Here is a 21,278-nt window from a genome sequence, read left to right as displayed (position 1 = left end):
CTCTCCTCCAACACAATAAACTAATCTGTTCACACATACTCATTCATACTCCCTCTCATACCCCCAATACCTTACCTGCAGATTTGTCTGGGACACTTGTATTCTTTATAGTTTAATTAAATACTAATATAAAGAAACAGAGAAGAGCATACATGCTATAATTTGTAGAATATGTGCTGAAAATTCAACATGTCCAAATACCTTTAAATATATATGGGTTAAAAAGAGATATTCAGCCGTTGATCTAAATCACTTTGTCAAACAGATGTAATAAATGTGCATAAAGTAAAATATTTACAGCCCTTCAGATTACCCAGTGACATTTATATGTGAACAGTAGTCTTTGGTTATAATTATAATCTAACTTAATTCAGGTCCTTTACAGACTAGAACTGGAAAGTTTGTGCTAGCTTTTTATTGTACTTGATCTGCAATTCAATGCCATTTTTGCTGATGTGGTTGTTTTACATCCAATTCCTTTCAACTCCTAATGTAACTTTTTGGTTCAAGTAAACCACAGACAGAGCTTACTTGCAGTGCAGATGGAAAATAGTTTGGTAAAAGGAAATGATTATTTCATATCCATGTGGGTTTGGGAGTCTGCACAGATTCTTTCACTCTTACTCTACTTCTTAACACATCATTGTCACCGCCTCATAAATCCCCCCTTATTTCAGCAAAGAGTTAAAATGGATGAAGATTGTTCTGTTCAGAAAGAAATACTCTTGGTGGCAAGCTATGAAATGTGAAAACTTTCAGTTATATTATTTTAAGAAAGGTAAGCTCTAAATAGAGATAGATAGATAGATGATAGGTAAATGGTGTTTTCTACAAATTCGGCTTTTTTTAATTTTTATTTTTGAAGTACCACCAAATTATGAAAAAAGGGAAATATAGTCCGTATTTAACCTCTCAGTTGTACCGCATATGCACACTTAGTATAAATATGCTGTATAATATAAAACGTAATTACTCCAGTTTGACTCCTATAGGCAACTAGATAATAATAACGTAAACCTTCTCCACTGACCTTCCATATCCCGGTCTCTTCTTCTTTTGCCGCCATCTGTCTTCCCGCTTCTTGGTCTCAGCTCCATTATCCAGGAACTTCTGCAAAAGGTTGGAGCCTCTGCACATACCTTTGCCTCTGATTGGAGGAACGAGGGAGAGGCTATCCTTGTGGTGTGCACTGTGGCTCTACCCTTTTGGAGAAGTACTCCAATAGGCCAGAATATTGCAGACAGATTCACAGAGAAAGAGTACTTGGAGTATTTACGCAAAAGTTGGTTCTGTGGAGAAGCAGAAGAACAAGAAGAAAAAGAGACAGGGACACAGAAGTGGTTGGCAGAGAGGGTAGGGAGATATATAGAGAGAGTACACGCGAGAGACAGTGAAAGAAAGCGCAAGAGAGTGTGAAAGCATGAGAGAGTGAGAATATGAGTGACAAGCCCCTAAGCTTAGATGAGTTTTGCAGATCTGAGGTCTGAATAAAAGACAACCTCGATTATAACACAAGGTCTCTTTTTCTGATGTTTTTTTTTTTTAAAGCCTCGTCGTATAATAAAGCAAATACAGTAATTATGTTGCTTGTTATGGTTTGGGGCCAAAATGTTCTATGGGAAAGTTGAGCAGTCTTTTGTCAAAATAGACAGACTGTGAATACCAGAATTAGACTTTGCTTAGGTGTGTATTATACTTAATGGCATGCAACTAAATAATGTCAATGTATGGAATCACAGTGTGTTGGTCTGCTCATTCTCTGTTTTTTACATTGATACAGTAATGATATGAAGTGATATCATTAATATCTTCTAGATACGCAAGGGGAAAACCAAACCATGTCAATCTTTCATTTACTAAGTCCTAATAGATACAGATACATATGGAGTCGAGGACTCTGTCTGTAAGCTAGCCTTATGGTACTTTTATGCAAAGTTCCTGGCAGGAATGGTGGGCTATTGAGGGTTCGGCTGGTAAGCTTACAATCTAAGGGAGTAGTAGGGGTAATTCAAACAAGAGGACTCATTAGATACACATTGGGTTGAATGATACTCTATTGGTGAACATTGTTACTTGCAACACCAAGTGTGTCTGCAGCATGATCATTTACCATGGAGTTCATTGCTGACCACACAGGCCAGCCTTCAGTCCCCACGTGCATTGTTAAACTGACGCCGGTTCACCGCTTTTCCTTTATTGGAACACTTTTCATAGATACTCATAACTGCAAACCGGGAATATCCCACAAGAGTTGCAGTTATAGAGAAGCATTTTCTTGCTTCTAACACATAAACCTTGAGGAGAAAATGTTTACTTGCTGCTTAATATATCCCAGCCACCGGCATGTGCCATGATAAGAGTATCAGTGTTATTTACTTCACCTGCATTTGGTCATAATATTAGGGCTGATCTGTGTATATAACGCCATATTTTTATTCATTTGCTGCTTAGTGAAATATAACTTATATTTTATTAATTTTATCACATACAGTTACTAGGGAGATCATATTTTTACAAAAAAAATATAACTAAACATTTTTTCTCAATTTAAATTTCAGTTTATCAAATGATAAAATAGAACAATCTAGCTCTAATTTATCAAGCTAACTTTAAATTGAATTTAATTGGAGGCATAATGTTTAGCTAGTGTGCAGATATATAGTCTTGTAGTATAAAATGTTTATATTTAAATTATTGGCTGCTAAAATGTTGAAATGATTCAGGGAGGGGAGATGATGTAGGCCTGGTAGCTTGTTACTACCAAACAGTAGGCTTTAAGGTGTTAGGTACCTCAATATGGGTAACTTGAGTTAGACTGTTGGAAGAACAGTCCCTGTTTTGATATTTTACATCCATGTCTGCTTATGGTTTAATTGTTATGGTTTCAGAATTTAATGGCAATCAGAATTCTACTTAACAACACCACGTCTGCCTGATTTTCTTATTGGTGAATGATTTACTAAATGACTCCATTATGCATTTAATATTAAAGTATGGCTGAAACAAACCTTTAAAACTACAGTCTTGTACAGGAGTGTAACTTCACTTGGTGTGTTAGAATCTAACATTCATAAGGAAGGGCAGTAAAAGCTTAATAGACTAAAAATCTTGAATAAGAATATTGCATTGCCATGTCTGTTATTCCCACAGGAGTATTCACAAACTTGAACTTCATGACATTTCTCCTTTTTGCCAAACCTCCTGAGGGATTACTAATGCCTGTAGTAGTAGGGCAGAAACTTTTAATATCCTCTTGAAGGTATCATAACACACAAGAGATAACTTGTCTGTATTGTGCTGTAAACATTATGTCAAGTGACATAAAACCAATAACGCAAGGGATGTAACTAGCCTAATTAACCAACCAAATAATATTAAAGAATCAGTGGTGCATCAATGAGAGAAGTAAACACATAAATGCATATGCTATAGGACCTACCGTAAGTTACATTGCTGTAATCATCCTTTCGTTCTGTCTCTGTATTTTCAGGCAAATAAACATGGTTTGAATTGTTGTTTTTTTGTGATTAGCTAATTGCATTGATACCAAAACAAATTCAATGGTGATTTCATGTGTTTGTTTTTGTTCTTCGCTTACATAGTTAACAATAAACTAGCCATCCACCTTCCCTAAAATATGTGAATTCTTACAGCAGTAATACGTACAACAGTTCCATTACTACTCTTTCATGCTTTTTCATCTTTCAGAACTTCATTATATCACCTTTCTATAATAACACACCTACATACCTATATATTTTTATATATATATATATATATATATATGTAACACTAGCCCTTTACTGACCCTTTAACAGAAATAGTTTGTTTTAATTAAATACCGTATGTGACATAGCTACTCTTATGTAATTGTTTTTTTTGTCTTTTTTATGTAGGATTTACTAATGCAATTCATTGAACATAATTTTGCAAGGAATGCTGACCTTTTTACACTAAAATTGTTAGTTGACCAGTTAAGTCTTTCCTAAATTAACCTTTAAACATCTTTACTTTTTAGAGTAAGGCGACAGAGGAAAAGTACTAAGAATTAAGGACTCTACAAAAGAAAAGTGCATAAATTCCAGAAAAATCACATAATCATGGGGCTTCCCATACAGGTCTATGCCTGTCTATTTTTTCTGCTGAGTTCTGAGGTTAATTGCGGTCTCATACGGAAAGTTATTCGACAGAAGAGAGAAAACGCTTTAAACGTAACCTTGCCGGAAAATGACCAGCCAGTTGTCTTTAACCATGTCTACAATATTAATGTTCCAATGGGTTCACTGTGCTCTGTTGATCTAGACCCACCTAGTAGTTCTGAAAACCAGCTAAAGCCACAAACAGAACCTGGTAAAAATTACCATGAGCATACCTTAAACGGTGAAAACCAGATTGTTTTTACACATCGTATAAACATACCACGAAGAGCATGTGGTTGTGCATCTGCTCCTGATATAAATGATCTTCTGAGCCGTTTGGAAGAGTTAGAAGGACTGGTTTCCTCTCTCCGAGAACAATGCATGACAGGAGCTGGATGTTGTTCTAGTCCACAAGATGCAGAGGGTATGTATAAAGTCTTTAGAACATTGAAATAGAATATTAAAAAAATTACAAAGTGTTGTTGGTAGCACGCAAAGTAATTTCACAGATGTTAAATGATGTCACAGCTAGACAGTTCTTTTTTATCTTCCTAGTACTGTAAGTAAATTTACTTCCACCATGCAGTTGATCAAAAACATACATCTCAATATATTGTATTATGGAGGTGCTTATGATACACCAAATAAACATTCCAAAAGCTTAAAATTATAAACTTCATATATCAGAAGACATTTTTAAGTACCGTATTGGCTCGGATATAGGCCGCCCCCGTATATAGGCCGCACCCTAAAAGTTTGGTGCTTTTTTAAAGAAAAAGTTTTTTTCTTTAAAAAAGCACCAAAAAAACATGCTGCCACTCTGTCTCCCCCCCCGAGATATGCTGCCACTCTGTCTCCCCCCCCGAGATATGCTGCCACTGTCCTCCTCCCCCCTCGAGATATGCTGCCACTGTCCTCCTCCCCCCCCCCCCGAGATATGCTGCCACTCTGCCCCCCGGTGTGCCGGCACCGGAAGTTGTATACGCGTATTGCGTAGATGTCCCCCGCCGGCCCCGCAAGACACCCGGGAGTCTCCTCTGGTAAGTCTTGGGGGCAGAGGTAAAACGCATCGTGCGGACGGTCACCGGCTGCGGCGATGCGGGTAAACAACCTCCGCAGCCGGTGACCATCCGAACGATGCGCTTAGACAACCTCCTGTGCCGGCACCCCCCCGTGGAAAGTGCTGGCAGGGGAGGCTGTCTAAGCGTATCGGGGAGTAGGATGCAGGTCCCCTGCACCGCTGCGGGGGATCTGTATCCTAACCCTGCCCGGCGTCCGGGACTGCATGTCCCGGGCGTCGGGCGCTAGACCCCGAATATAGGCCGCACCCCCACTTTAAAGACTTAAAGTGGGGGGAAAAAGTGCGGCCTATATTCGAGCCAATACAGTATTTTGTTAAATTCAAATTAACAGTGCACTCTGCTCACCCATCAACAATAATATGCACAGGACCAAGTGCAATCGTCCATTTTAATTTTATTTGAGTTCTCCCAAAATGTCTTTTAAAGTGCGCAAGTGGAGGCTGCCAATTTTGCTCCCCAACCTCCCACAAACCACAATAACAAAACAACCTCACACACTTACTCACGCCATCACTGGCGCAACTGCTTCTACTGCAGGGCACATAACAACATGTTACCCTAATGAGTGTCTGCATCCCACTGCAGGCCAGCACATTGTTAAGGGTCTCACCGGGGCTGGCTTTCCTTCCTGAACACTGACTGCCCTAGGAGGAATTACCTTCCCATGTAAGCCTACCCCTGGAAGTGTGTAAAGTGGATCTTTACCTGTTACTTTTGACAAGTTGTGAGGACTTGTATGAAATACATTTAGAAAAGTTTACTGTATGTCATGTGTGGTATTATAATTGAAAGCTGAGAAGGTTTCATGTTTAAGAGTTGTGATAAGGACTCTCTATATTTAATTTAAAGGAAAAAGGAAAAGGCACTGGAGATACTGTGGGTGCATTATTTCTGGAGCTCTTGTTGGATTTAAAATATATTGCGTCAAAATTAAGAGTCTATAAAATCATACACAGGCAGTTCAGTAGTCAACTTAGTCTATTAATTTACCTCTTAGACTCTTTTATTTCATATTAAATTCAATACTGAGGAAAGGAAGAAACTAATATGTTGCATTTTGCATTGTTGGTATTTCTTCAGGTGTGTTGGACACAAAACCCTATTGCAACGGGCATGGGAATTACAGTACAGAGACCTGTAGCTGCATTTGCGAGCCTGGATGGACAGGGCCCAATTGCACAGAAGCTGAATGCCCGGGAAACTGCAACAATAGAGGGCTTTGTGTGAATGGAAAATGCATTTGTGATCAGGGCTTCATTGGAGATGACTGCAGTGAATTAGCCTGTCCTGATGATTGCAATGATCAAGGAAAATGTGTCAATGGAATCTGTGTTTGCTTTGATGGCTATGGTGGGGAAGACTGCAGTGAGGAGGTGTGCTTAGTCCCTTGTAGTGAGCATGGAAAGTGTGTTAACGGACGTTGTGTGTGCGAAGAAAACTTTGTTGGGAATGACTGCAGTGAGCCTCTCTGCCCAAACAATTGTAACAACCGTGGAAGGTGTGTAGATAATGAGTGTGTCTGTGATGAGGGTTATACAGGAGATGACTGCAGTGAACTAATCTGCCCTAATGACTGCTTTGACCGCGGCCGTTGCATAAATGGTGTGTGCTACTGTGAGGAAGGATTCACTGGAGAAGATTGTGGTGAAGTTGCTTGTCCCAACAATTGTAATGAGCGTGGCCGTTGTGTGAATGGACTTTGTGTGTGTGACTCTGGATTTACTGGAGATGACTGCAGTGAACTCAGCTGCCCAAATAATTGCAATAATGAAGGACGGTGTGTAAATGGAGTCTGCATTTGCAAGGAAGGTTACACAGGAGAGGACTGTGCTCAACTCAAATGTCCAGAAGACTGTAACAACAGAGGACGCTGTGTAAATGGAGAGTGTATCTGTGAAGAGGAATTCACAGGGACTAACTGTGGTGATCTGAGATGTCCAAATGACTGCAGTAACAACGGACATTGTGTCAATGGTAAATGCATATGTGCAGAAGGATTCACTGGTTTGGACTGCAGTGAGCTAAGGTGCCCCAATGACTGTAACAATCGGGGGAAATGTGTGAATGGACAATGTGTGTGTGATGAAGGATTCACTGGTTTAGACTGCAGTGATCTAAGGTGCCCCAATGACTGTAACAATAGGGGAAAATGTGTGAACGGAGAATGTGTGTGTGATGACGGATTCATTGGTTTGGATTGTAATCAATTAAGGTGCCCCAATGACTGTAATAACAGAGGACGATGTGTTAATGGACAGTGTGTGTGTGATGAGAAATTTAGGGGTGAGGATTGCTCTGAACTGAGATGCCTTAATGATTGTAACCATAGAGGTCTCTGCATCAACGGACAATGTGTGTGTGACAATTTATTCATGGGTAATGACTGCAGTGAGCTACGTTGTCCTGATGACTGTAACAACAGAGGAAGCTGCATTAATGGACTGTGTGTGTGCAACGACGGATTCATAGGGGACAACTGTGCCCAGCTAAGCTGCTTCAACAACTGCAATAACCAAGGTGTTTGTGTCAATGGAAAATGCATCTGCGATGAAGGCTTCATAGGAGACTTGTGCTCTGAAGGTAAATAAATGTAGTTTAAGATCAACACATTAATGAAAAAGCTATCAGCAACAAGGTCTATTTTGTATATACGGTATAGATGTATTTATTGCAGCTGTGAGTTGGAAATATTAGTCTGCGGAGCTGACTTTTATCAACATAAATCTTGAAAGCCTGAATAATGATTCAGATAGTCTGCATTAGAAATTTCTTTTTACAATAATGCTCTTACTGTATATTAAGAAACACTGCCATATTATTATTATCTTTGATTTACCAGTCACTGTACTCGGGAGATATTGCTGACCACATATTGGGGTCTTGTTTGAAAGTGACGTATACCAGGAGCTGTAAATCCATACCTAAAGCGCAATTTTTGTTATAAAGAAACACAAAATAAATTACTACCACAAAGGGTGGTAGTAGGATTAGTGCATAGAAAGGGTTAAACTACCAGCATTTGAAATACCTTGAGGTGTCTAGTTTTCAAAAATAAATGGTTTGATGGGGTAAATTGCATTGGCTGGCTGCAAAGATACCCAAAATAGCACATGGGGCAGCATGACCAGATTTAGAAAAAAAGATGGTTTTGAAGCAAAACGCTACTTGTACTTATGGCCCAATAACTTGCAAAAAACACCCCAAAACATAAAAAAATAGGTATTTCTAAACTCAGGACAAATAGTAGAATCTATTTAGCAGTGGAAAGAGTGAGAATTAATATGCTTTAGTACATATTGGTACAGAAGGGTAGAGGGCTTACAGTCAAGAGGTTTCCATGTATAATAAATGACCAGCTTTGTACATAATGAGATCTTGCCAGTTGTCTATTAAAGTTGGGTTGTATGATCATTATCCATGTGAAGCTATGTAAAGTAAAGTTGAATAAACTTTATTTATATATCTATATAATTTTATTATAGGTAAAATAAACAACAAACCTCTGCACTATTAACTAAATAATCCATATGCATCACCAGTGTATAAAGTACACTTTTATGGAAGACTGATTTAGAAGACCAGGACTATTTCCTTACTAAAGCCAATAAATAAATAACTAAATTAAAATACATTGTATACAAATAATAGGTAGGATAACATTTTGACTTTACTGGATAGAGTAGATATTTTTATGATTTTTTTCAGTATCTCCACCAAAGGACTTAAAAGTGACAGATGTGACAACACAAACCATGAACCTTGAATGGGCCAACAAAATCACAGTTACTGAATATCTCATCACGTACGTTCCCACCAGCTCTGGTGGACTGGAGTTTGACTTTAGAGTACCTGGCAACCAGACAACAGCCACTATCAATGAACTTGAACCTGGAGTGGAATATTTTGTCCGTGTGTATGCAATCCTGAAAGACCAGAAGAGCATTCCTGTGAGCGCCAGAGTGTCAACATGTAAGAAATTCTAAATGAATTGCAAAGTATTGTACAATGCTGTAGATTGACCTGAAAGTCTTAGAAACCACATTTGTAGGATTAGAAGGGCCTTTTATAATGCTTGATCCCATTCACTGTAATCCTTTTTATACAAAAAAATCAAGGAGCACTGTCTCATTGTGGATTACATCACAAAAAGCATTGCTGAGTGGTCTAGGTAAATACGTTTATATGCAGTAAGTGTTCCCTAATGAATGCAGTTAGAAAATAATACTACTGGTTTGAATTATAGTCTATGGACATGGGCCTTTATTTATAAAAAAGGTTAGGTACAAAATACCGTGTCATAGAGTAAAGGATATATTTTGTTTTAAAGGAACTGATATGTTTTCCTATACTATTGTCTACAAATTAAATAACATATTTAAAAAAATGATTTTTATAGATCTGCCTACCACAGATGATTTAAGATTCAAATCTGTGAAAGAAACATTTGTTGAGGTTGAATGGGAGCCCCTGGATATCTCTTTTGATGCCTGGCAACTTATCTTCAGACATGCAGTAAGTAAAATGTAAAGTCACAGCATGTTTTTCTAGAATGGACGAAGCAAGATGATTGTCAATACAATGCCCTGTGTTTCACAGGGTAGTTTTATAAGATGTACATAGCATCTTAAATGCTGTCCTCCTCTGATGGTCATTTTGGCTGCAATATAACTTGTAGCCCTCGTTGAATTCTACCTGTTGGTGTTGAACACAGAGCCAAACACATAGTCCGCAAAATTGTATTTTTATTGCATGTTGTTGTCTATTTTGCATTGGAACATAAATTCTTAACTTATAGGTGTTAGAGACCCCCACCCGGGTTGACTCTGCCTAAAGCAGAAAACATTAGTATGTAAACTTATTGCATACTCTCATTTAAGTTTTCAGCCAGGGCTGGCCCAAGACATAATGCCACCTGGGGCGAAGTTTAAAATGCCCCCCCCATGCCAGGGGTCATTATCTATCCTTCCTCTCCCTCCCTCCCTCCCTCCCTCCCTATTATCTACCCTATCCCCCCCCTTTGCACTTACCTTTCAGCAGTCCTGCGGCGGGTCTCCCTGCTCTGCCACGGTACCCACTGCTTTACTGCTGCACGCCGGAAATGACTTCATATTCCGGCGCTCAGCATTACAAGCCGAGACCGAGGTAGAGGGCTCGCAGAGGAGAGAGAGGGGCGCCAAGTGGGTACTGACAACTTGGTAAGCGAAAACCACTCGCCGCCTCAGGCGGCAAAGTGCCGCCTCTTCAAAAGTGCTGCCTGGGGCCATTGCCCCACTCTGCTCCATGGTAGGGCCGGCCCTGAAAGCAGCAGCCAACCATATATATATGCTAAATGGAGCATTCTGTCACACGGTCACTACTGGGCTATGTTAGAGTTTTTCCACATGTGCAGGTTCTTGCTCAGGACCCTGTGTAGGGGAGAAGTGTCTGGTTGCTAATGGCTGTTTGCTGTAGCCTTAGACTTCTTCTCAGGTGCCTTCTGCAGGCACATAGCTGCCAGGAACAGGCAGACTGCAAGGAAACTGCAGCAGACTGGGGAACTAACAAATGGCAGTAGACAGAGATACTGATAGTTGACATGGAGCCTAGCAAATTGGTAGATTACACAGAAACTAGGAAAAGACATGGAACTGGCAGACGACAAAGACTCTGGGGAGTGTATATTAAGTGTGTTAGAATGAATATATGTGTGTTAGAATGAGTGTGTGTATGTTAGAGGGGTGGTGTGTTAGCATGACTGTATATGTGTTCATTTGTGACAGCATTTGTGTGTTTGTGTATGTGTAAGTATGCAAGAGTGTGTTTTTGGGTTGCTGGGCAAAAGGCAAGGAGCCAATGGGGCCACTGAGCCAGAAGGTGTAAGCACTCCCCGCAACCACAGTGCATCCTGTTGGTGACACAGGCTGGTGAATGATCTACCATGATCAGTAGTAGTATGGCTCAAATCTTGTGCTTACTTAGTGTTCAGATGAAAAAGAGCCTAATTTTTCATGTTTTAAAAGACACTAGAGTCCATGCAAGTGCTCGTTTAGTTTGTCAGTCTCCCCACAGACAGTGAATAGATGATATTCACACCATCAAAACATGTATGCATTTCACATTTGTATATTTGAAGAACTTTGTACTTCCTTTTTATGGACCTTTATGATTTTATGTAAAAGCTGAAAAATGTTACTTTTAATTTTAGAAAGAGAAAAATGGAGCAATAAGCACCAGCTTGGAACGACCTGTTACTACGTATGTGCAACAAGGGCTAGCACCAGGAGAGACCTATGAAGTATCTATACATGTCATTAAAAACAATACACAAGGACCAGGTTTGACCAGAGTCACCACCACAAGTAAGATGGCTGACAAATAGAACTACCAGTGCTATTCTGTGTATCTAAGAGAAGATTGTGCCTCACAGTTACTAGATATATAGATCAGACCACATCTTACCTTGTGGCTTTTTGTAGTTTAAATGTGGACTTGAAAAAAATAATAGAATATTGACTAAGGAATCATTCTTCCCACTTGAGGCCCAACCACTAATCTGTGTTACAAAGAGTCCAGTGTTAAAAACTTAGGTCTGCATGGAAATGAAAACATATGATTCTGAATTCCAATAAAGAGGGTGATGAATTATTTAAGTCAAACCAGCTGCCTTGTCACACAATGTAAAAATATTAGCCATGACCTCTTTTTACTGGCTCTAGTAACATTCCTTTTCAGCAGACTAAACACAGGCATGTCGGCTCCCCCCAGTTAAAGGAACCTATGAATAAAAATGAATCACATAAATCAAGAACCTTCAAGGAATCTTAGTGACAGCAGAGAAAAGGAAAATCCACATAAAGTGATAAGTGTGGAAAATTCATTATGTTTTATGACTTGGGGGGTTCTGAGAAAAAAAATAAAAAAAACCAAAAAACTTGCTTTCCCAAGTCATGCAAAGGAAGGAAATACCTATACATGCCATAAAATATTACTCCCTTGAAGATATATTTATGGCCAACATAAATAAATATACAAAAAACAGAGTTTGTTATAAAAGTCTTACCGGTATATTTGAAATAACAATTAGGCCCTATGAAGTCATTGGTTGTACAGATGAAAATGTGTGCATATATGCATAATATGTTTGTGTGCGTACATATATTTTATGTATTGCTACAACATTGCTACAACATTTTCTTCTTGGCATCCAAGCAAAAACATAGAATTGACTCAACATAGAGTTGATATGTATTGAGAACTGAGTACTAAATTTGAGCTAGGTTCCTTTATAAGCAAAAATGTATTCATTATATGCAAAGTGCAAAGGTCTAATAATAGTCTTGTTTATTGAGTAATTGTATGTGACCACATAAATATTACTATGATCAGAGTTGCCATGAACATGGTTAGAGTCAGGAATATGAGCTTTCATGAAGTTTCCTTGCTTAATAATATCGTTATTTTTTTTTACATTGAGATAGACCAAGTAGGTTGAAATGTCAGGATCGGTAAGCAATGCAAAGGAGTTTGTGTGCAGTCATTGAAATGTCTTAGTTAAATGGAGCCATTCCACTTCTCCCTTAGTCTTTCATGCAATCTATTAAAAGGTATACAAAAATAAACTTTTATATTAGAAATGTACATATACATATCTTAGTGAGCATTACTTTCACAAACTAACATATTTAATATGTATCCTTTGTTTCAGGACTGGATGCACCAAGCCAAGTTGATGTAAAAGACATTACTGACTCCTCTGCCCTAATAACCTGGGTTAAACCAATGGCAGAAATTGATGGCATCTCCTTATCGTATGGAACAGGGGATGAACCAAGGATAACAGTTGAACTCTCTGAAAATGAAAACCAGTATGTTATGAACGATCTGAAACCAGACACAGAATATGAGGTCACTCTCATATCACGCCGTGGAGAAATGACAAGTTATCCTGTGCTAGAAACCTTCACAACAGGTATGTTTGGGAAAATGTAAAACCTATGCATTTTAGCCCCTTTCTACAATACATTTTTTAAAGTCTTTTGCTAAAACCACAGTATGTCATCTGCAATATTTAATTGACAATAAATCATATCTACTTTCATTTTACAAAAACAAAGATACAATTTAAATAAGCTGTTACTGCTAAACCCTTCAATCACTATATAATGTGAAAGTCATACTTTCATATGTTTTACAATGTAGGTGCAACTTTTGCTTTAAAAAAAATCAAAAGGCAGGAAGCAAAGAAAATTAGCTTTGAGTTTTTAGAACAACAATGATCATAATAAGCTAGGGATGTATCTAGGACATTTTTTAATTTTATTTCAAGTAATACTTTTTTGATTAAACAACCTACACCTATTATGTTGCATAAAGGTTTGTACACAAGGGATTATTTTAACAGAAAAACTTGTGGCCCGGAATGCAATATTTATTTTTTACATGAATGTTCACATTCCTAAAAATCTGAAGTCACCTCTCCCTGTGCCCTGCATACTTATTTTTTATTTACATGATATGAAACACTAGATTATTCAAAGTGTCAGTAGGATGGATAGGTCACAACAGGGTTCAGTCCAAATCCTTGCCTCTAGGGGAGAATGTCTACACATAAAGAATTGTGTCTGTGCAGAGAAATCTATTGGTGCTGTTGATGAATTCTTAATTTAGCTGATACCAAAGCAAACAAGAAAAAAGTCCTTTTAATTTGCCCAAAACCTGAAATGCACAATTCATATTTTCTAGATTTCTGTCTTACCGCAGTAGTTTTGAGGGCTGTAGTTTTGGAAACCATTTTGTGAACATTCCATAGCACCAACGTTAAGAACTACTCCATAGGTGTCAATATTGGTTTTACATGGGATTGACCTGTTTTTTATGTATGTAACATACCAAATAAAGGGTTAATATAGCTAAATGATCTACTGTAGAGAATATGCTTTTAAGAAGGGTAAGGAAAGTTTGCATCCAAGATATACACAGTTTTGATGCAGAAAATGCATTTTGTTTATATTATTATTATTATTATATTTTGAAGATCACTATTTTAAGTGTGAGAAGAGGTTAGTATAAGTGGTGTAATGGAAAATGGGAAAAGCTATAAAATTAATTTTATTTTTTTTAAGATCTGGACACCCCAAAGAACTTGAAAAAGATTTCACAGACGGACTCTAGTATAACTTTGGACTGGAAGAACACAGAAGCTGATATTGACTATTACAGAATTAAATTTGCACCTCTCTCAGGAGGTGATCATGAAGAAATAACAGTTCCTCGAAGCAAAGATGCTACCACCAAAGCTACACTTACGGGTTAGTAACTCTTGTGATTAAAACAAAGGAAAATGTATGTTAAGTAGCATACAAATTTGGAATAGGTACCCTAGAAAATGAATACAGTTCTTATGCATTGTTACTTTTTCTACCTAGGTTTGAGACCGGGAACAGAATATGGCATAGGATTGACAGCAGTAAAACAGGACAGAGAAAGTTCTCCATCTACTATCAATGCTGCAACTGGTATGGGGGAAATATGTGTACAATTATTTATTCCAATTGGAATGTTATAGTAGTGTGTCCTATGTTCGAAGACTAGATTTCTGTTGATTAAAAGAAATGTGTAGAACTGGCCAAATGTATAATCTGCTAAAAGAACAAATGTTTTACCTAGCATTTCATTTAAAGTAAGCATTAAAACTGGCAATATGCAAAGTTAGAAATAACATAAGCACATATTAAGGCATTATGGTTGAAGAAGAAGAAGGCATTGCTCTTGCTAGCTTACATGAAGTTGAATAGGAATGAGATAGAAGGTGAGATGCTGCTTAGGCATGGTTTTATTTAATTGTAGTAAGGGTCATGTAAAGAAATCATTTGCGTGATCTCAAAGGCAGGAAAACAGAGCAGGTTGGGGGTATTAGGAGGATAGAGAATTTTAAGGAAGTATGTGTAAATGCTAAAGATGTGAGTGGGAAAAGGTGATAACCCCAAGAGATCCACAAGTCTTGGGCAGAGAGCAGTGAAGTTGGTTAGCAGTTTATTTAGAGTTAAGAGGAGATATTTAAGGGGTGCAGTGTTAAGGGCTCAGTAAGTAAGGGTGGGGAGTTTATATTTAATTCTGGAGGGTATTGGGAGCCAATGGGGGGACTAGAAAATTGCTCTGACAGAGGTGTTCGGAATGGATTGGAGTGGTAAGAAACTGGTAAAGGCAGGCCAGTTAGCGGGGAGTTGTAATATTCCAGACAGTTGTAAGTGAGGCCATTCCCAACGACTTCAAATAATTTTATTAAGAAAATATGCAGAATGGAATACAGAAATCTGTAGAGAGACAAATGTTCCACTAATTAAATGGTAATTCTGCTTCAGGGTAGTATGTAAGGTAGATCCTATTTTATTTTGGATATCTTGTATTAATGTGAACTTTTAGCCACCAATAGACGTATGCTTACCCCCTTTTATCTGTTTTACTATTTTTAGTGGTGTATCAGTCACTAAATTACATTGTTAGCTTATACTTTTGAAGTATAAATTACATATATAAACATTGCAAACTTTATCTTCTTGGCAGAGTAATTTCATTACATTATAACAGCTTTAAAATGTACTGAAGCTGTACATCCTTCATTTGATGTTGATCTCGTGAAAAAAGAGAGAAGTATGTATTAAAGTATTTCTCTTTTTATTTCAGACTTGGATTCTCCCAAAGATTTGGAGATCACTAGAGCTACTGAAACAACACTTGATCTGCAATGGAAAACACCTGTAGCTAAATTTGATCGCTATTGGCTCACCTATCAAACCAGCAGTGGAGCTGAGAAGGAAATCCAGGTCCCTGGAAATGCCAAGTCATATGTATTGACTGGGCTTGAACCTGGCAATGAATACAGTATTTCCCTTGTGGCAGAGAAAGGAAGACACAAAAGCAAGCCTGTCTCAGTTGTTGGAAAAACAGGTATGGTATATAACAAAATTAGTTTTATGGTCTTCAGCATTTCAGCATTCTTCAGAAGTAAAGTTTTGATACATCATTTGGTGTCTTAACTATAGTATAAACCTTCCCAGGATTTATATTTTGCCACAAATATTTATTTCATACATTTTATACAATAATGCTACAGAACACATCTTTTATCCATGCTGTAATTAAAAATAACAATCTTAAAATCTGTAATTAAGGTATCCCTATATTAGCACAATAAATATTTTATCATTGATTTATTTCCCTGATTTTTAACTCTTACGTACCAATGAAATACAATATAATACACGGAGACACTGCAGACCTTTGAAAATTCATAGCTTTTCCTATTTTTTTATTTTTTTTACTAAAGATGCAGAGGCAGACATGCCATTATTCTTGTTACAACATATTTAATATTTAATTGTCAAAATGCAGGTGGTGGGATTTAGGAGGATAGATAAGATGCTTTAGTGAGCATTTAAGGTTAGTATGGGTAAAATCCTGAGCATGTGACTGGGGAAAAAGTGATTACCACAAGAGAACTACAACTCTTGGAAGAATGAAAAAAGCCAGTTTGCAGAGTATTTGGAGATGAAAGCAGGGGTTGCAGTGTTGTCAAGGGCTCAGTAAGTGGGGGTTAGGTTTTTTTATTTCATTCTGGAGGGTATTGGGAACCAGTGGAGAAAGTAGAACATTGGGACAGCAGACGAAAACTATGACATGAGAAAATGACTAACAGAGATATTCAGAATAATTTAGAATGGTGAAAAGTGCCAGAGGGGAGGACTGATAGTAGTAGAGTTGCAATATTCTAGACAGTTGTAAGTGCATGCTTCAGTCAGGCCATTACCGATGGCCGCAAGTAATTTTATTGAAAATATGCAGAGTGGAGAAGAGGAAGCTGTGGTGGGAAAAATGCTTTGCTTACTCTAAGTGGTGGTTCGGCTACAGGGTAGTATGGAGGGTAGATCATTTTTGTAGACATCTTTACCAATTTAAACTCAATACCTGTATAAGGCATTGCAAACTTTATCCCTTTTTCTTACATTAAAACAACCACTTTAAAAAGTAATGGAACTCTATAGCCTTCATTTAATGTTGGTATTGTTATAAAAGAGAGAAGTCTGTATTCAAGTATTTCTCTGTTTATTTCAGACTTGGATTCTCCCAAAGATTTGGAAATCACTAGAGCTACAGAATCAACACTTGATCTGCAATGGAAAACACCTGTAGCTAATTTTGATCGCTATTTGCTCACCTATAGAACCAGCAGTGGAGCTGAGAAGGAAATCCAGGTCCCTGGAAATGCCAAGTCATATATATTGACTGGGCTTGAACCTGGCAATGAATACAGTATTTTGCTTGTGGCAGAGAAAGGAAGACACAAAAGCAAGCCTGTCTCAGTTGTTGGAAGAACAGGTATGGTGTATAACCATGTGAATTTAAGATTAATTTTATGGTCTTCAGCTTTTTAGCATTCATCAAAAATAGAATAATAGTAGCACAATAGACTTGTGCATTCAGTTTTGTACGAATTGCAAAGTTACCGAATTTTGGTTTGTATGAAGCCACGGAAACAATGACAGACACCCCATGAGGTGGACTAAAACGAAGGAAAAAGCTCAGAATTTCCGTCTGAAATTTGTGGGCTCACATTCACTCATATTTTCTCACACTCTCCCTCACACGTTCTCTCACACTCTGCCTCACTCATTCTTGTTCACTCTCTCCCTCTTGATATATGTTTAAGATGTGTTACTTAATGAGAGGGAGGTAGATAAGTGGAACAGAATGTCATAAGAAGTGGTAGAGACTAATTCAGTTAGTGAATCTAAACATGTATGGAAAAGCCATAAAGCTGTCAATGACTGATTAAGGTCGGAATCATTACCTCACAAAAAATGGCCAGAGATGATGAGTTGTATGTTTCTATTTGTTCAGCCAAATATAACCCCCTTCATGGAAAATAGAAGGGGGGGTCTAAATGCATTTGAGGGATTCGGCAGAATCCTCCCATGCATTTGTAAGGGGGCCACCACGAAAATGTGCATTTTTCATGGGAATTTCAACTGAGCGTTTTTTGATCAATGAATGCATTCAGAATCTGTGGAATGTGTTCACAAATATGCTGCTTTATTTCTGAGTCAGTGTAATTGTTTTTGGGAAACACATGAATGATACAACTAATATGTCCTTGAATTGCTTTCTTTCATTATTTTTTAGTCTACATTTTTTCACTCTATAGGAATTCTAGAATTCTAGAATTCCTTCAAATCTGATGCATAAAACAAAATAACACATTCATATTAAATACACAATGAACAACAAACATATAACTATTAAAATAATATGTAACCAGAAACAAAAACGCAAATGTAAAACTGTGGTTTGTTCAATGATATGAGGAAAAAAATATCATGGCCCATCGAAATAGAAGTTAACAGCCAGTTAAAGAATGTATTATATTTTAAGTAGAACATAATACTACGAAATTTGTTATTTGGAAGTTCCGGGATTGAAACAGGATACAAAATATCAAATAATACTTCATGGAGTAACAAAGGCATCTACAACTAAGCTACTCTTTGGTGAAGCAGTTACAGCTAGCCAGTTAATACTGAGAATGACATCACTTGATTACAACAGGTTTGCAGGCATTGCTACATTTGCTACATACAATCCATGTAGACATTACACCCTTACAACTGAAGTACTTATATCGTTACATTTCATTTACTTTTTTTCACATTCACAAGGCAAGGTAGCTTGAAAACATCACTTAACTTTGCTTTATTGAAGAATGAATAGCCAACTATGCACCATAAATTTGCTTTCCACAATGTTATAATATGTGATCAGGTTAATGTATACTAGATCTTAACAATTTGGTAGTACCGTCAGTATTTTTTCTCTACTCTTTCATATTTTCTTGTATATGTAGAGCATTGTGATGCCCTGGGGCACTTTTCAGAGTAGTCTAGTAAGAGTGGGGAGGTCAGCACAGATCAGAAACAACTGTGTAAATAATGAAGGGGTTATTTGTTAAATAATAGGTTCTAGTTACAAGGCTAGGTAGATTGAGGTATTGTTTTTCACATAAACACACAATGCTGTATTTGTACTTTACACAGAGGGTGGTAGCTTCGCATCAGGATTGGTTGATTTTGGGGAAAACTGAGCATGAGCCTCCAATGTTAGATAGCACAGTGTAGTTTACTTTGACACAGTTATTACTAATTCATTAATTGAAATAATCCAAATGTACATAATAAGGACCTTCTTGCTATAGAAACTAAGAGTGTCTACTGCTTTCACGAATTAGTGTGGGGGAAAAAATTATTGGATGGAATGGAAGATGCATTCTGTTTCACACGTTTTTCACCTTATCACCTATAAATGGTGGGTGATTCAAACTATACAAAACCAAAAATGTGCAACAATGATAGCTGTCCTTCGTTCAGGATTATTTAGAGAAGGACTTGTCTAGAAATTGTCTTGAAACTGCCCTTCAGCTACCTATTGCTCTGGAATCTCACCAATAGGACCACACACAGAACAGCTTCCAGATGTGACTTCAAGCTGTTTTTACCAGGGCATCATTAACCATGACTACCAAGAATAACCAGAGGTCAAATATGCAGTGGGAAGTAATCCTCACAGCGTTGTTTTATTCCACTAACAACAATATGTAAGGATTCTTTAAGGCTTAATAGGTAGTGTCTAGGTTTCCAATGGAAGCCATAATTTGGGCATCTTAGTTAGCCATGGGTAATTTACTATGTTAGTCTTTCTATTGCAAAAAGGATTTATATTTCGGTTTACTTTTGCTATGTTTTGCCCCATTTCCCTAAAAAGTTACAAATAGCCTCTGTCACACAGTTGCTTAAATCTGCATAATTTGGTAGCACTGAAGCATGCAAAATATTGCCAGTGTGTAAATGCATCTCTTGTTTGATGACTGCTTTCTGGCTGCTACAATTTACAGCAGACATTTGTTTTCATATCCCTGTCACTTGTGAATTTGTAATTCTAAGACATGATATCCATGAAACTAATTAATGTTTCTCTTGCCCGGAAAGCAAGCCAGAAATAGACATCATAGATGTTTTCTCCATATAAATAAAGAGCTTTGATCTGAGACACCAAAAGATTCTTTAAACTGATTTCTTGCAGAAGTGATTGATATCTAACAAGTTATTTTGAGCAAATCAAGTTTAAATCTATTTACAAACCTAAATAAAATGCCTCTTGCTGGGATTTCCTTAGAAACTGACTAGTAACAAAACCTTTGCAGCATAGTCAATAATATGTGACCAGACACTATTAATACACAGATCACAGATATTGAGCCTCCTCCCACCATTTTAACTTTCTTGATACAAAAGTTTGTTTTTAGTTTTGGAAGAATTTTTCCCACTGCAGTAATAGTAATTTAGCTTAGGATACATGACTCATTTATGTAGCTTCTTGTATGTCAAGCACAGACCTATATTTCAACACTGTGTATATCCCCATCTTCTTTTTTTCATTTCACTACAGCTGTGTTGAAAAATAACAACTAGTATGGTTATATTATTTATATTATGCATATGTTACCCTCAAAAAGAGCTAATTATTATTTATCTTACTATGGTGATATATAATACACAAGAAACATATCTACGTTAAACAAGGCAATGTTATCATAATGCATTTTAAAATACATATTAAAACCATATATGGTATAAGTGTTTGTACTATCATTTTAATGCCAAATGCAAATTAAATATCAAAGCACTTGATAAAGAAGCAGGGAGTATTTAGATTTAGCAAGGAATTATCTACATCTTTTGTCACCAAAATTTTATCCACAACTTAACAGGGCAAAAATATAGGACTGTTTGTAATGATAACAGGGCCCTATGCAAGCCTCCCATAGTGGACCCTCAGCCTATTTGTACCTGCCACGAACAACACACACTAAACATACCTTAGTTAGTGCTCACAAAGTTATCTACTGACTTAATGGGGAAATATTGGAAAATACTTAAAAAAATAGGGTGTCAGCCCAAGGAGGAAACTGTACGAGGCTTCTTATATTAGATGTAATGTAAAAAAGTTTTACTTTACAGAGAGCTTCCTG

At 37.3% G+C, this 21,278-nt stretch overlaps 1 protein-coding gene across 1 annotated transcript in view; it reads left to right on the top strand.

The window, feature by feature from the left end:
- The first annotated feature begins 4,100 nt into the window (after positions 1 to 4,100).
- Positions 4,101 to 21,278, top strand: part of LOC149287623 (tenascin-like) — a 35,310-nt gene continuing 18,132 nt past the window's right edge. The window contains exons 1-9 of the mRNA XM_089492667.1: positions 4,101 to 4,563; positions 6,302 to 7,618; positions 8,927 to 9,190; positions 9,618 to 9,737; positions 11,410 to 11,559; positions 12,906 to 13,169; positions 14,323 to 14,508; positions 14,626 to 14,715; positions 15,884 to 16,147. Coding sequence (XP_089348793.1) covers positions 4,101 to 4,563; positions 6,302 to 7,618; positions 8,927 to 9,190; positions 9,618 to 9,737; positions 11,410 to 11,559; positions 12,906 to 13,169; positions 14,323 to 14,508; positions 14,626 to 14,715; positions 15,884 to 16,147 — 3,118 coding nt within the window. The remainder of the gene's footprint in view (positions 4,564 to 6,301; positions 7,619 to 8,926; positions 9,191 to 9,617; positions 9,738 to 11,409; positions 11,560 to 12,905; positions 13,170 to 14,322; positions 14,509 to 14,625; positions 14,716 to 15,883; positions 16,148 to 21,278) is intronic.

The sequence above is a fragment of the Sceloporus occidentalis genome, unplaced genomic scaffold, assembly GCF_023333645.1.
Source record: "Sceloporus occidentalis isolate IW3139 unplaced genomic scaffold, rSceOcc1.0.p SCAF_58, whole genome shotgun sequence".
In the NCBI taxonomy this organism is placed as follows: domain Eukaryota; kingdom Metazoa; phylum Chordata; class Lepidosauria; order Squamata; family Phrynosomatidae; genus Sceloporus; species Sceloporus occidentalis.
Note: the sequence above shows the minus strand (reverse complement) of the source record. Positions and strands in the feature narration are given on the sequence as shown.